Raw genomic sequence first — 13,199 nt, forward strand, 5'->3', positions numbered from 1 at the left:
CTTGAATCACAACTTTTCCTGGTTTCCCCGGTGTAGTAAAGGTAGCTGAATAATTAACAGAACGCTTGGATGCTAAAAAGAAAGGTACAACGAAAAGATGGCATGAATACACACGGATAAAGAGAGATCACTTTACACACACAACGACTGAAAGGACGCGGGCTTGTGGGAGGGGGTTACGATCAATGAGCGAGAATACGTCTCTGCGCATCTCTCCCCAAGGTTGCTGCACCAGCTGACTCCTGTCGCAGACTCAAATTTATATAATTGGGGGAAGCTTTCGTTTCTCGAAATACAGTCTGACCTTGCAAATTCGTGTCTCAGAAGTCCGTTTTTCCGTAAAGCCGTGCATTTTCACGTGTTCCCCAATTACAGTGTTTATCGCTTGTCCGTGTTCATATGAGAAAAAAGATCATTACAGTGATCCCTCGGTTAACAAGATTTCGGTGAACGAATTACCTACCATGAGATTCTTAACTTCAGTTAACGAGCAATCCCTTAATTAACGAGTTTTTAACGAGCGCCCCTCCACATGTTTTCGCTTGCATTTGGTTGTCCACCAGCTGTAGTATTAGTCCGCCAATACAGTAATCGGTTCTAGGGCTTAAATTTCTTACTATTTTAGTAAATATCAAGAAGTTTGTACTATTCAATAATTTTTAAAGTTTTATATTAAATTTTTTAGTCATTTTAACATTACAGTCCAAAAATCCGGACTGCTTGGGGATTGGGTCGGTCCTGATTTTCTGATTTTCCGGATTCTCAGGCAGTACTTTTAAAATTCAAATTAAGGAGGAATAAAGAAGAGATGAACAGGTACATTTTGATAGTTTATTCATTAGCAAATATAGCATGCTTCATTTATCAAAACGAGCAGTTTTAAAGAAAAAGCTGTGAATTCTAGAATTTTATTCTTTGCCTTTTTTATATCATAAATTGTCGACTTTCCAATGTCTTATGTTTCCATTAGAAAAGTATTTCTCACACCACGTTCTAGTTTCTTAATTATTTCAAGTTTGTCACTCAATTTCAACGTGTTCTTCTTTCTCTTCACACAACGAAGTTTATCTACTTTAGGAGCCATTATTATGGGCTTGTACAGTACTCTGTAAATGGAAAGAGTAGGATTCAAAATTACGTACATTGTCACAGTTTGATTGCTCATTTTAAAGTGGCGACTGCATGGTCGCTTGTTGTCGCTGTGCAGCTGTGGTGCTCATGCATGCGCACATACACACAAAAGCCATCTAAAAAAAAAAAATTGAGTTTTCGAAAAGTCCGGATTCTCAGGTGGTCCGGATTTCTTTCATCCGGATTTTTGGACTTTTACTTGAACATAATTGAAGTATAGGAAGCTAGTTTTTTGCGCGCCACACAGCCTGTCAACACACCATACAGGCGTCAGTCTCTGTGTCTTTTCAGTGGAGGTAACATCTTGCTTGAGACTCTTCAACTGAACGCTTTTTTTTGTTTCCAAGCAAATTATTCGTCAATTTGAAATTTATTTTACATATTGACAATATATAATGCAGTGCAGTGTTGATTTAAAGAAAATAATCTTGAATTTCACCAAGAGAAATAAAATTTTATGGGTGAAATGGCGCCATGGGGTGACTTCTCTTCCACCCCATTGCCTTCTCTTCTCCCTTCTCCTCCACCCCCATTCTAATTCTCATCATCCAGGAGCCTTCTATTCACACCTCAAAGTAAGTGTACTTTACTACCTCTTTGTTGATTTTAGGCAATTTTCGGTGAGCTGGAACCAATTACCCAAAAACCCATTGAAACAATGGTTTCGGTTAACTAGTTCTTCGGTTAACGAGCAACCTTCTGGAACGAATTGTGCTCGTTAACCGAGGGACCACTGTACAATACCCTAATGTGGGTTAGAAATAAAGAAAATATTACCCTATAAAATAAGAGAAATGACGACCATGGATGTTCATGTGTATGAAATGAACGTATTTGTTGAGGCAGTGGACTGTAGCTGCGTTGGGGGTCTAGTCGTTCTCCCCGAATCCCTACCCCATTGTGACATCATGGCATACACACCTCACAGTAGCCACACGTCTCTTGAGTCAGCTGGGCGGCTGCCTGGCTGAACTGTCACATTACTATTTTTTGTACACATGTGCTATTATATTTTATGATATGCTATGTATCAATTTTACAGTTTATCATAGCAATTTTTTTTTTTTTTTGACATGTCATTTGAAATTTGTTGAAATTATGACTAACCTTGTGCTCACTAAATTGTTTAACTCTGAACCACATCATTTATATAGTGGAATAAGTGTTAAAAAACTGTCCAATAAATAAGGCATTGGAGTGTATGTTTGAAACTAAAGATTTTTATTGTACAATTAGATTTTTTTTAGCAAATGATTAGCAAGTTTTCCTATGTTTTTGATGCTTATTTCACAAGTCCCTGTCTTTCGGAAATTTGGGCATGGTGGAATACCAGTTAGCACGAATTTGTGAGGTGAGGCTGTAGTGGTGTCAATTTACGAAATTCGTTTAAGTGAATTTTCATATCACGAACGTTCGTATCTCAAGGGATACCTGTATTGCAAAATTGATAAGCATTTAGTGACCTTCATTATTCCAAACTAATGACAAAAGTAATTTAATTTTCTGTTTTCTACAGATCCAAGCAGTTATAGATGCCAACATTTTCCCTGTGCTCATTGAAATCTTGGGCAAAGCAGAGTTTAAGACTCGGAAAGAAGCCGCTTGGGCCATCACTAATGCCACTTCTGGAGGAACTCCGGCTCAGATTAGATATCTTGTTGAGCACGTAAGATACCATCAATATGATTTTTGTTACTTGATAGGATAAGATTGGTATTTGTGTATGTGTTATTTCGCACTTTACATCTGATAAGACTTGGTGATTACTCTTCAAAAATCAAATTCATTGTATGTATTAGTGCATTATTTTAATTGAGCAGTCTCAAGTAATCTTGGCACATTCATGTAATCATAACACTCATGAAATTTTAGCACTTTCATCTCTTACATCTATTATTAGGTTACATTTCATCTTAGGATCCTATTTTTTCATCACCATCATCATCATCAATGACGGCCATTTTCCATGCTTGTGTGGATTAACTATGATTAACAAATGGCAACACTCCAAGTTGTGCTGTCTCTTGCAGCCTCTCTTCATGTTCTTAACTCTGATATAATTTCTTCCAACTTCTCCCCATTTAATTTTTTGTCCAATTGTTGCTCCCCTTCCCTCCACATTTAGACTCATGAACCTTTTAACCCAATAGGTTTCCTCCCCTTGCTCCTTATGTTTGAACCACTTCAACCTTACCTTTGTGTAAAACTTTGACACTGTTTGGAGAGGGTTCCGCAGCAAACGATCCAAAAATTAGGAAAACTTTGATTTTCTTCCTCTGAACTCTGGCAACCTTTAGCTACATCACTGCTAAGTATGAACGATGTGCTATATTATCTTTTACCCCCCAAAAATCATAGACTCCTTACCCTATAGTGACCTTTACAGTATTCAATTTTGGTGATTATCATTTTGTGTTATCACAATAGTATTATGAGCAAGTGGCGAAGATTTTTATTGTTATATGCTGTATTTTATTTTTTATTAAAACCAAGACAAATTTCATCCGGCAACACCTATCAGCCAGTCTAGTGAGCTTGAGAGGTGAAATTTCAGTGCTCGACTAGCCCATATTGTTGTGCGTCTTGTGAACCCCCGGGGATCTCTTGTGTACCCGGTAAATAGCTATTTATGCAGTTTCCTCAGTAATTTTTAGACCACACCTTTGGCTATTGGGCTTCTTATTTGTTGTTGTCCCTTGTGTTTGGTATCACCAGTTCTTCCCTTATGACACTTTGAAGCAAGATGCTTCAGTCTGATACCACCTAACAGGCAAGTAGACAAATTTCAGAGTATGAACCTGGGTTATTCTAACGAGTTCTAGATCTAGCAACAAAGAGAAAGTTGTTGCCTTTTGACACCCTTGCTCTCTTAGCAAGTACATGCAAAATCAGGAGGGTACCAAGTGCCAAGAACTTTAATTCTTCAAAGGCTTATACAGTACTGTAACTCAAAATAAGCATTTAGCACATGAAATTTAAAAATATAACTAGATAATTATAATCACCAAACAAAGGAGATCATTATTTGGTATTACCAGTGTGTGATCAAAAAATTAATTGACTTAAATACTTGGAATCACCCAAAAAATTTGGTGGTTTTTGTGTGGTTTTTTATATTTGTTTCTCAGCAATGCTGGCATATGGGCATTTCAGTGAACCAAATAAATATAATCAGAGAGCATATATTTCCTATGGTCAAAAACACAAACGATTTTGAATAAAACATTCTGAGGAGAATCTATTTAAAAACTGTGCAGCCAAAGTTAATGAAACTTGAATGGAAACATCATTGGATAGACCTATGTAATGTGTTAAACTTTCATTCAGATCCATTCTTAAATAATGGAAATATATATCCAGCGGGACCCTCGCCTTTCCTAATCACCCTCTTAGCCCTGAACAAGGTTTCCTATCTTTCTGTGTCACATTGCACATCCACTTCACCATTCTTATTTCATCTTTCTGAAGCCTATCTGTCATCTTCTATGACTGCTCATGCTTCACTGCCCTTCAACATAAAATTTCTTAGACCAGTTGCTTACATCCTTTCACATGATGGGAAAGTTCTCTTGCTGTCAATAATGATAGCAACTTCCTAAATCCGGTGTTCCCAACCTGTTGCTTGCTAGCACCACTGTGCTCCCAGATATTCTAGCAATGTTTCTCTAGAATACTTATTTACTTCCTTTGAGATCTAGTTCACTGTCTGTATTCCAAAGAGAGGTTCTTTTGAACTTCCTTTAGCCTTTTATTCACATGCATAATGTGATTGGTTGCATAAAAAGTCATATTTTTAGTTTGTGCTTCTGTAATGAAACACAACATCAACACTAGATTTATTGAATGTGATCATCTCATGGTAATTTTGGCTTTAAAGATAGGTCACTTTTGCCTTTTTTATACCCAACTCTGGTTCAACACTAATGCAGCATGCTACAATCACCAAACTTAATGTGCATGACCATGACAACTTTAATGACATACTGTAGTATTTAAATCAAAGCTTTACCACTTGGATTAACTACTTCCTAACATATAATTTAATACAAACATTAAATTTTCACCAAAACACAAACTTTTGAATCTTCCCACGTCCCAGCTATGTACGTGTCAAAGAATGAACATGACATTCAAGACAAGTTTGAAAAAGTATTTTACAATACAATTTATTTTTTTTATTTTTAAATACTCTTTATCCCTTTAACCGCATCATATGATTTCACACATGGCGACCTGTGGTGTAATGGTCAGCATGCTCGCTTCACAAACAAGTGGTCCTGGGTTTGATCTTCGCCCAGGGTGAAACTATGGGCGAGTTTCTTCATATCATATGCCTTTGTCTACCCAGCAGTAATTGGGAACCCTAGTGTTAATTCATTTGTAGATAGTATACCAGGGTAAAGGTTAGGCAGTGCAGTTGGCAAGTTGTCCAAAATTCTTGGATTATTCCGTGACACTGGGCCATGCAACTTTTTACCATAGAGTGTGGTTGTTGTGTTGGGGACAGCTTTTACACCATAAACAAATTCATGCCTTAAAGAGTATCATTGAGCCATTAAAAATTAAAATTGTATTTTTAAATGCTTTATCACATTTGCCATATGAAAAGGCTATAAATATTACATAGCCAATAGTAAAATGCCTTGGAAATAATATTAGATACTGTACTGAAGTGAAAACTTTGCTTATTGTCGAAAAAAGAACAACCCAAAGTAATGTATTTTATAAAGTAACCTGGGTTGTTTAAATGAAACCTAAGGTATTTCAGAAGCACAAAACTTGTCTTAAAGAAATATAATATGAAAATAAAGCACTATGGATTCATCTAAGAGAAAACAATTTTTATTCTCATATTATCTTTAAAAATATTGAAACCATTTATGGACACAGTTGGAGAAATGAATTTTTTTCACTTTTTAGCTTGTCAAACTTCATAAGTTAATGATACATTATGTTACCTGTATTTACATGTACAGTTCCATTCAGAAGTTCGTTATACACCTGAGGTGGAAGGCGCATAGCATGTTGCACTCTTCCTGGACATCAGAACACTATGCCGACCCTCCCACCAACACACAGTAAACCTGACAACAGAATCATTTGATTCGAATGAAGACACCTCAAAAAGAGATGGGAAGAATATTAATATGAATATTGTCCAACGTTACTAATGATGAATGATGGAGATGTGTTAATATCCTGCTTACAAGAAGAAGAAAACCATTGTGATAGGAGTATCTATTCCAGTATCAGAACACAATGGGCTATTCGGTTTTGAATGAATACTTATAAGAAGTAGATGAACAGTACTTATATTATGTCAAGAGTCTTCTATGTATTCATTACTTGAAGTTTTCCGTATGAATGACCAGAAATCACGGAGAAGATTTTTTTTCCCGAGCACTATTCGTGGCTAAGACATTGTCAAATATTTATTCAAATACTGTAATGCTTTCCTTTACAAAAAAAGTTGGGAAATCACACGAAACCCTCAAAAATATATAATACTTGAAGAAAAACCATTTTGACGAGTATAAGTGAAAGTGAGAGTTTACTGTTGATTCCTCTTTGTGCTCCACATCATTGCATCAGTCAGTATAAAATGCACATGGCAAGAAAGACTAAACCATGAAGCAGACGATGGTGTAATCAGAAAAAAAAGATAATGTAAAGAGTAACAGTTACAGAATAAAAAATAAAAAGTGGTGGAAGAGAAATAGACCAGTTAGAAGTTTCTGCCAAAATCTGAAATTTTAGCAATAATATTACCACTTACCACTCAGACGAGGTAGGCCTTGGCATATGCACCACATTGCAATGGTGTTACGAATCACATATCAAATAAGCACAATGTATTCGTTATAATTCACCATACTGATATGCATGCCTCTAATGTACTACATTTCATTATTACTGATTATTATTCCAAGCTAGGCCTATATATTATGACGTGCTTGTGTGTGGTAAATGGGACTGTATTGTGAGTAGCCGTTTCACCAACATCTCTTAAATTCACAAATATTTCACTACAGTATTTTATTACAAGTATAAATATTTCAATACACATCACTTTATCACTTCATAAGAATAAATATTGAGGGTGTATGAGATAAATATAATGAGATAGCAGTGTAAATGCCTTGGTGGCCATTTTTAAATTGCGCCAGGGACCGAGACATTCACTGCTTACTGAGGCAGAAGTATTACTGGCATTTGTTGTCTGGTACCGCATGGTCCACTGCACATAGACGGATTGCTGCCTAGCCTTAAGACTTGGTTCCACACAAGAGAGTGGCATTAAAATTTGAAGTAATTGGACCAGAAACTTTTACAGAGAAAAAAAAAGGCCATACAGTACTGGCGTGTCTGATCGCGAGGCAAAAGTTTCATTTACATTAAATCAAAATGCCACTTATGCATGTATGATCCCGAGAGTGTTAAATACTGTAGTCTGTCACTATACACAATACCTGTACCCTGTACAGTACTACTGTACACTGTAAACACAGCCAGCTTTCTTCATGTCCTCTACAAAACTACCAGGGAGGTACTACTGCTTGGGAAGATATTGGAAGTACAGGTAACTCGCATTTTACTGGTGTTTGATTGAATCATTTTTGGAATAACACGATTGTTCAATTAATACCAAAAGCTAATTTACACGCACCAATTTTTTAAATAACGCGCTCAAGACAGTTTAAATTTGTCGCGCGTATTCGCCTGGCTGTGGAGACGCGGGTGATTCCTTGTGAGGTGCTCATAAGTTATTTCTATAAAGTCAGTCATATCAACATCAACAATTTTAATATTATTATTATTAATAATAATAATTATTATAATAATGTAATAAAGATTATTACTACTAATGATGAAGATAATGATGATAGTGAAGTATTCTGTACAACAACTGTGACGACGTCCAGCAAGCTTCCCGCGTATCACTTTCTCATTTCACTCCAGCACTACTTTTACTCTGTGCTTTCATTTGCATTGTGTGTTTATCACGTACTTTTTTAGTGTTAAACGCTGTTTTTCCCATTGAGCATGTATGGAAAAGTCCATCTGCCTCCTCTTGGGCGCCTATAGCTAAAAAGGTACGAAAAACAATCGCAATGGGCATGAAATTAAATGTGATGACCCGTTGGAGGTTGGCTGCGTGCTTGGGTGAGAGCACTGTTCGTACCCTGTGCAGCATATGATGGTTCCCCTAACCTGTACCGTATACTGTACATGTATTCTTATGGGAAAATTATGTTTAATGTATGCATTTTTGAATTAAGCGGTGGTTTTCAAAAACGTAACCCTCGCGTAAAACGAGAGGTGGGTGATGTGTTTAATGGCGGACCCTGCTGCCATATGGCATCACAAAAATATTGACCAAATCCCAGGTTGCTGATCTAACTTAGTTTCTGCCTCATTTACAGAATTGCAGGGTCTCAATTGTTTCTCTAACTATGACAACACAACGTATATATTGTTTCTCACTTTTTATCTTTTATTTTTTCCATTTTGTATTTATTTATGGTACAATTTATTATTATTATTATTTTATTTTTATTTTTTCCACCCCTCAGGCCCCGATGTGGGTCGGTGACATGTGTTCGGGTGAGCTAATCCCCATAAAAATTAAAATAAAAAAAACTTAGCCCAAGCAACAAACAAACAAAGAAATTCTTCAATTATATGAGCTTACACCATGAAATAAAGGAGTTTGACCACACAATAAAAAAAAAGGGAGTAATATTGGGCACTGTACTGCAAAATAACGAAAGCTAAGTATTGTTTTTTTTAAATAACCACTGTCAAGATGTATGAGTGTCAAAATTTATTACCCGGTATCTATTTTATTAATTTTTTATCAAAGAAGGACATTCTATCCCATTCTCATAAAAAATGATAATAATAAAATAATTCTTATTCTTTAGGGCTGCATATCTCCACTATGTGACCTGTTGACTGTGATGGATGCCAAAATAGTCCAGGTGGCTCTGAATGGCATCCAGAACATACTCCAGCTTGGTGAACAAGAAGCCAAGACTACATTTGGTGTTAATCCATATGCTGTGCTGGTAGAAGAATGTTATGGTATGTCTAGTAATAATGGTCTTTCATGTAGAAATGGTTTACATAGCTGTGTGTATAAGTGTAGAAAAATTTGTTTGATTATTTACTTGTATATACAGTACCGTACACCCATATGCCTTTAAATGTGGTCAGTAAATAGCCAAAGAAAGAACCTTGATTAGAAAAAATATTGACTAAACACCAGGTTCTCAAAACATTTTGAAGTTGCTTCCCAAATTTTCATCAAGTGAAGTTTCTTGCAGATCATTTTGTATTTTTTTTATTGTTTTTCACATGAAGATTGTTTTTTTATTATTATTAAAGGTTTTGACACTTAAAGATGCAAATTGGGTGATATATATATATATATATATATATATATATATATATATATATATATATATATATATATATATATATATATATATATATATATATATATATATATAATGTAGACTGCTTTTGTTGGAAATTATCCTTTCATCACTTTTTTTTCACAGGTCTAGATAAGATTGAGTTCCTTCAAAGCCATGAAAATTTGGAGATATACCAAAAGGCCTTTGAAATCATTGAACACTACTTTGGAGGAGAAGAAGAAGACTCAAAGGTGGCTCCCTCAGTTGATGAATCAGGACACCAATTCCAGTTCAATCCTGAGGCGGGTGCACCTCCTCAAGGAGGGTTCAATTTCTAACAGGAACCACTCAGTCCGGAAGTGGAGTTGCCCATAGCTAGAAACTTATAGCCTCTGGACTCTTGATGGGAGTTTTTTCTTTGTGCTGCATGATTCTGTAGGTCAAGAGGTGACTGACTCCTGCAGGATTCATTGTGGCTTTTGTATTTTGAAATGCTACAGCCATATTATTTTTATTAGACAATGGGAATGCCTTACTCTTAACTGCAAACAAGTAAAAAGGTAGTAAAGGTAGCTTCCAAATTGATAAAGCGAAACGTCATTAAATGAGGGTGCCAGTACCTATGAATTTTGAAAATTAATGATAATTACCAATTTTCTTTTTTCATGTTAGAGTTGAGATCAATACTCTGTAGCGTGTTGTCATTATTCTGACCATATCTGGGATTATGGTATAGCTATTCCAGAATTATGGTAACTCTTCTTGCCCTTCTCATAAAAAAAGAAGAAAAAAAACTAGATTCTTTATACACAATTTCCAAAGATTATTTAGCCCCTCACAATTTTCCTATTATAATTGTCTGTCAAGCCAGTGCATAGCTTGACTGACACAAGAAACTATATTATAGTCTCAGTGTTCCTTGTGATGCCCCATCACAAAGGTCAACTTTTCCTCTGTTGAACTAAGTATACCGTATAAATTCATGAATTGTTTTGATCGTTTGAAATGAAGTGCTGCAAAAAAAGCATCCCCCCCCCCACCTTTTTTAAGGCTAAGAACCATAGCTTACAGCCTACTGTATTAGACACAGTATATGATATGTACCTTGGGAAGGACTTGTGAAATGTTCCTTGTTCTGTGGACATCAGTTTATAAATATATATATATATATAAATATATATATATTCTATCTGCCGGCTTTCTTGAGTGTATTGGCATGTATCCCATGGGGCTTATGGTAGTGAAACATAAATGCAAGGATTATGATTTTTTTTCATTATTAGGGTGGAAGATATTTCCTTGTGTTTTAGAAATTGGGATTTTTTCTCATCAGTATTTGAACCAAGAGAGTTTTTTTGGTAATTACTTTTCTCCATGTTATACAGTATAGATATTACTAATACTAGAGCAGAGGAAACTCTTCCTAATGATGTCATGTTTTTCTCAAAGTTGTTTTGTTAAACCCAAACCTCTTTTCTTTTGTTATCCAGGCCATGCATTGATTACTTTCACATATGTAAAACATCAAGATGCGTTCCATTTACACTTCCTGCCTCAGTGTGTTCATATATGCATTTTATTGTGTACAGTATTTGCATGTTTGTGCGTGTTGGACACACACAGACACACACACACACACACACACACACACACAACACATTTACATGCAGACATATGTAATGTACTTGCAACATTGTGTACACACACTATATATATAAAATTTAAGTATGCAAAAGTGTGTGGAAATCTATCATGAAATTCACTCTTCAGAATATACTGAATATGTGTACTGTACAGTATTACAGTACATTGTTGATAAAGAATAACAATATGTAGCTACTGGATAACAGAGGTAGTACTGTCTAGTATGGGTTTCTAGTCTCATTGGTCTTGAAATGGCAAAGTCCACATTCTACATGTTTGGGGGAAGCATGACATATATACCCTAATAATAATTCATCCAATGGAAGTGATGTCAGGGCATAAACAAGCTATTAAAGGACATCCCAGGATTTATTTATCAAGGTTTCAATTCCAAGAATGTAGTTATGTTATCTGAACACGAGATCACTGTTATCTTTTTCTTAGAACTACTGTAAATTGTTGTCCAAAATATCAGAACTAGAGAACTTCTTTGGTGGTGTGATAGAATGTCAGAACTAGCCATAAACTCATTGGTCGTTCATACCTAAACTGGTGTTCTTTTTCTTTTTTTCTTTTTTTTTCTTTAATACAGTACTCTGAATGTGGAATGTAAGGAACACTATAACTGAAATGAGTCATATTTGTGATGAAAGTCTTTCCAGTAATTTCCATGCCACCACCATGGAATGTATGATCGCAATGTTTTCTGTTGTGAAAAAATAATACCCTCTCTCTTCTATTGAGATATGAAACTGATGAACCAAATATTAGTATTGTGAGAGAGAAAAAGGTGTTGCTTTCTTGTCTTAGCAGATAATTTGTCAGGAAGTGGTGAGGATGTGTTCATATGACTGAGACAAAAACTAAAAAAAAAAAAAAAAAAAAGAAGCAAAAATGCTGTGAGGTATATTGTTTGAGATGCAGCTGAGGACTGAGTGGCATGATGGTGACTATTATTCAGTGATGGCTCTTAAGTCTCAATGGTAGGGCTACGTTAGTCTGGGTCAGTGGGAGTTAATGTAGGAGACTAACGAAGTTGTTAAACTTTTTTATTGATAAATTAATTTTTTTTTTTTTTTTTTTTCAGAAATGAAAAAAGTTCCAAGTCAGTTGAAATTGATGTTTTACTGTGTAAGATTTCCTTTCATTATGATGGTATTCAAATCAGTGCATTTTTATGGCACTATGGTATGTGCCAATTTATTGAGTAGCTGATAGGTTATTTCAAATAGTTTTTTATAATACATTTGAGAACTGTGTCAAGTTTTGTATCAGTAAAGAATGTGTTACATTTATGCTAATTTAAATTTATTGTTGTAAAGTAGGAGATAGTACTTATAGGTGATGACAACCAGGAGGAAATTGCAATTACTTTGTGAACTTGCCATTTCTGAATGACAATTTACTTATGTGGAATTGAATAAGTTACACTTAGGCAAATAGCTATATTTTGTTAAAGTCTGAATAGTATTTTTTGCCCCATGAGGTATTGCAGGTAATTTTACCATTTGTATGAGTGTTAGTTAGGAAGACTTTAATATTCCATGCAATATTATTTTGTTTATTTTTTATTTTTATTTAGTGCTTTGCTCCATTATGAAAATTATTTTGGTGGATTCATTCACCATCTTCACTGTGACTTGATCTGGGAATATGAGAAGGATGATCCATAATATGCTATGCCAAAATGTCAGAAGAATTTGGTGTATCAAAGAGCCTGATGGTAGTTGTCATAATTGCTCATGTTCACTGATTGTGTCATGTGACAAGTTTGTCTGATGTGATTAGAACCAAAAAATATAGGGTTTACTGGTAGTCATTCAATAGGCTGAATATAAAAATTGACTTTTTTTTATAACTAATTGGCACAAGATTTTGGAAAGAAAGTGGAATTTAATTAAATCTTTAACATATTTTATCCAAAAGGCACCACCTGCCTGTGTGGCTTAATGACAAAGTCAAATTTTATGATTGAGCCCATTGCTTAGATCTGTAATAGCTCAA

General features: G+C 35.2%; 1 protein-coding gene across 1 annotated transcript in view; it reads left to right on the plus strand.

Annotated features, from left to right (window-relative positions):
• LOC121868758 (importin subunit alpha-7-like) overlaps positions 1-12,083 on the plus strand; it is a 30,508-nt gene extending 18,425 nt beyond the window's left edge. Inside the window, exons 8-10 of the mRNA XM_042369642.1 lie at positions 2,648-2,797; positions 9,057-9,216; positions 9,696-12,083. Coding sequence (XP_042225576.1) covers positions 2,648-2,797; positions 9,057-9,216; positions 9,696-9,889 — 504 coding nt within the window. The 3' untranslated portion in view covers positions 9,890-12,083. The remainder of the gene's footprint in view (positions 1-2,647; positions 2,798-9,056; positions 9,217-9,695) is intronic.
• The last annotated feature ends 1,116 nt before the right edge of the window (positions 12,084-13,199 follow it).

The sequence above is a fragment of the Homarus americanus genome, unplaced genomic scaffold (assembly GCF_018991925.1).
Source record: "Homarus americanus isolate GMGI-L3 unplaced genomic scaffold, GMGI_Hamer_2.0 scaffold30535, whole genome shotgun sequence".
In the NCBI taxonomy this organism is placed as follows: domain Eukaryota; kingdom Metazoa; phylum Arthropoda; class Malacostraca; order Decapoda; family Nephropidae; genus Homarus; species Homarus americanus.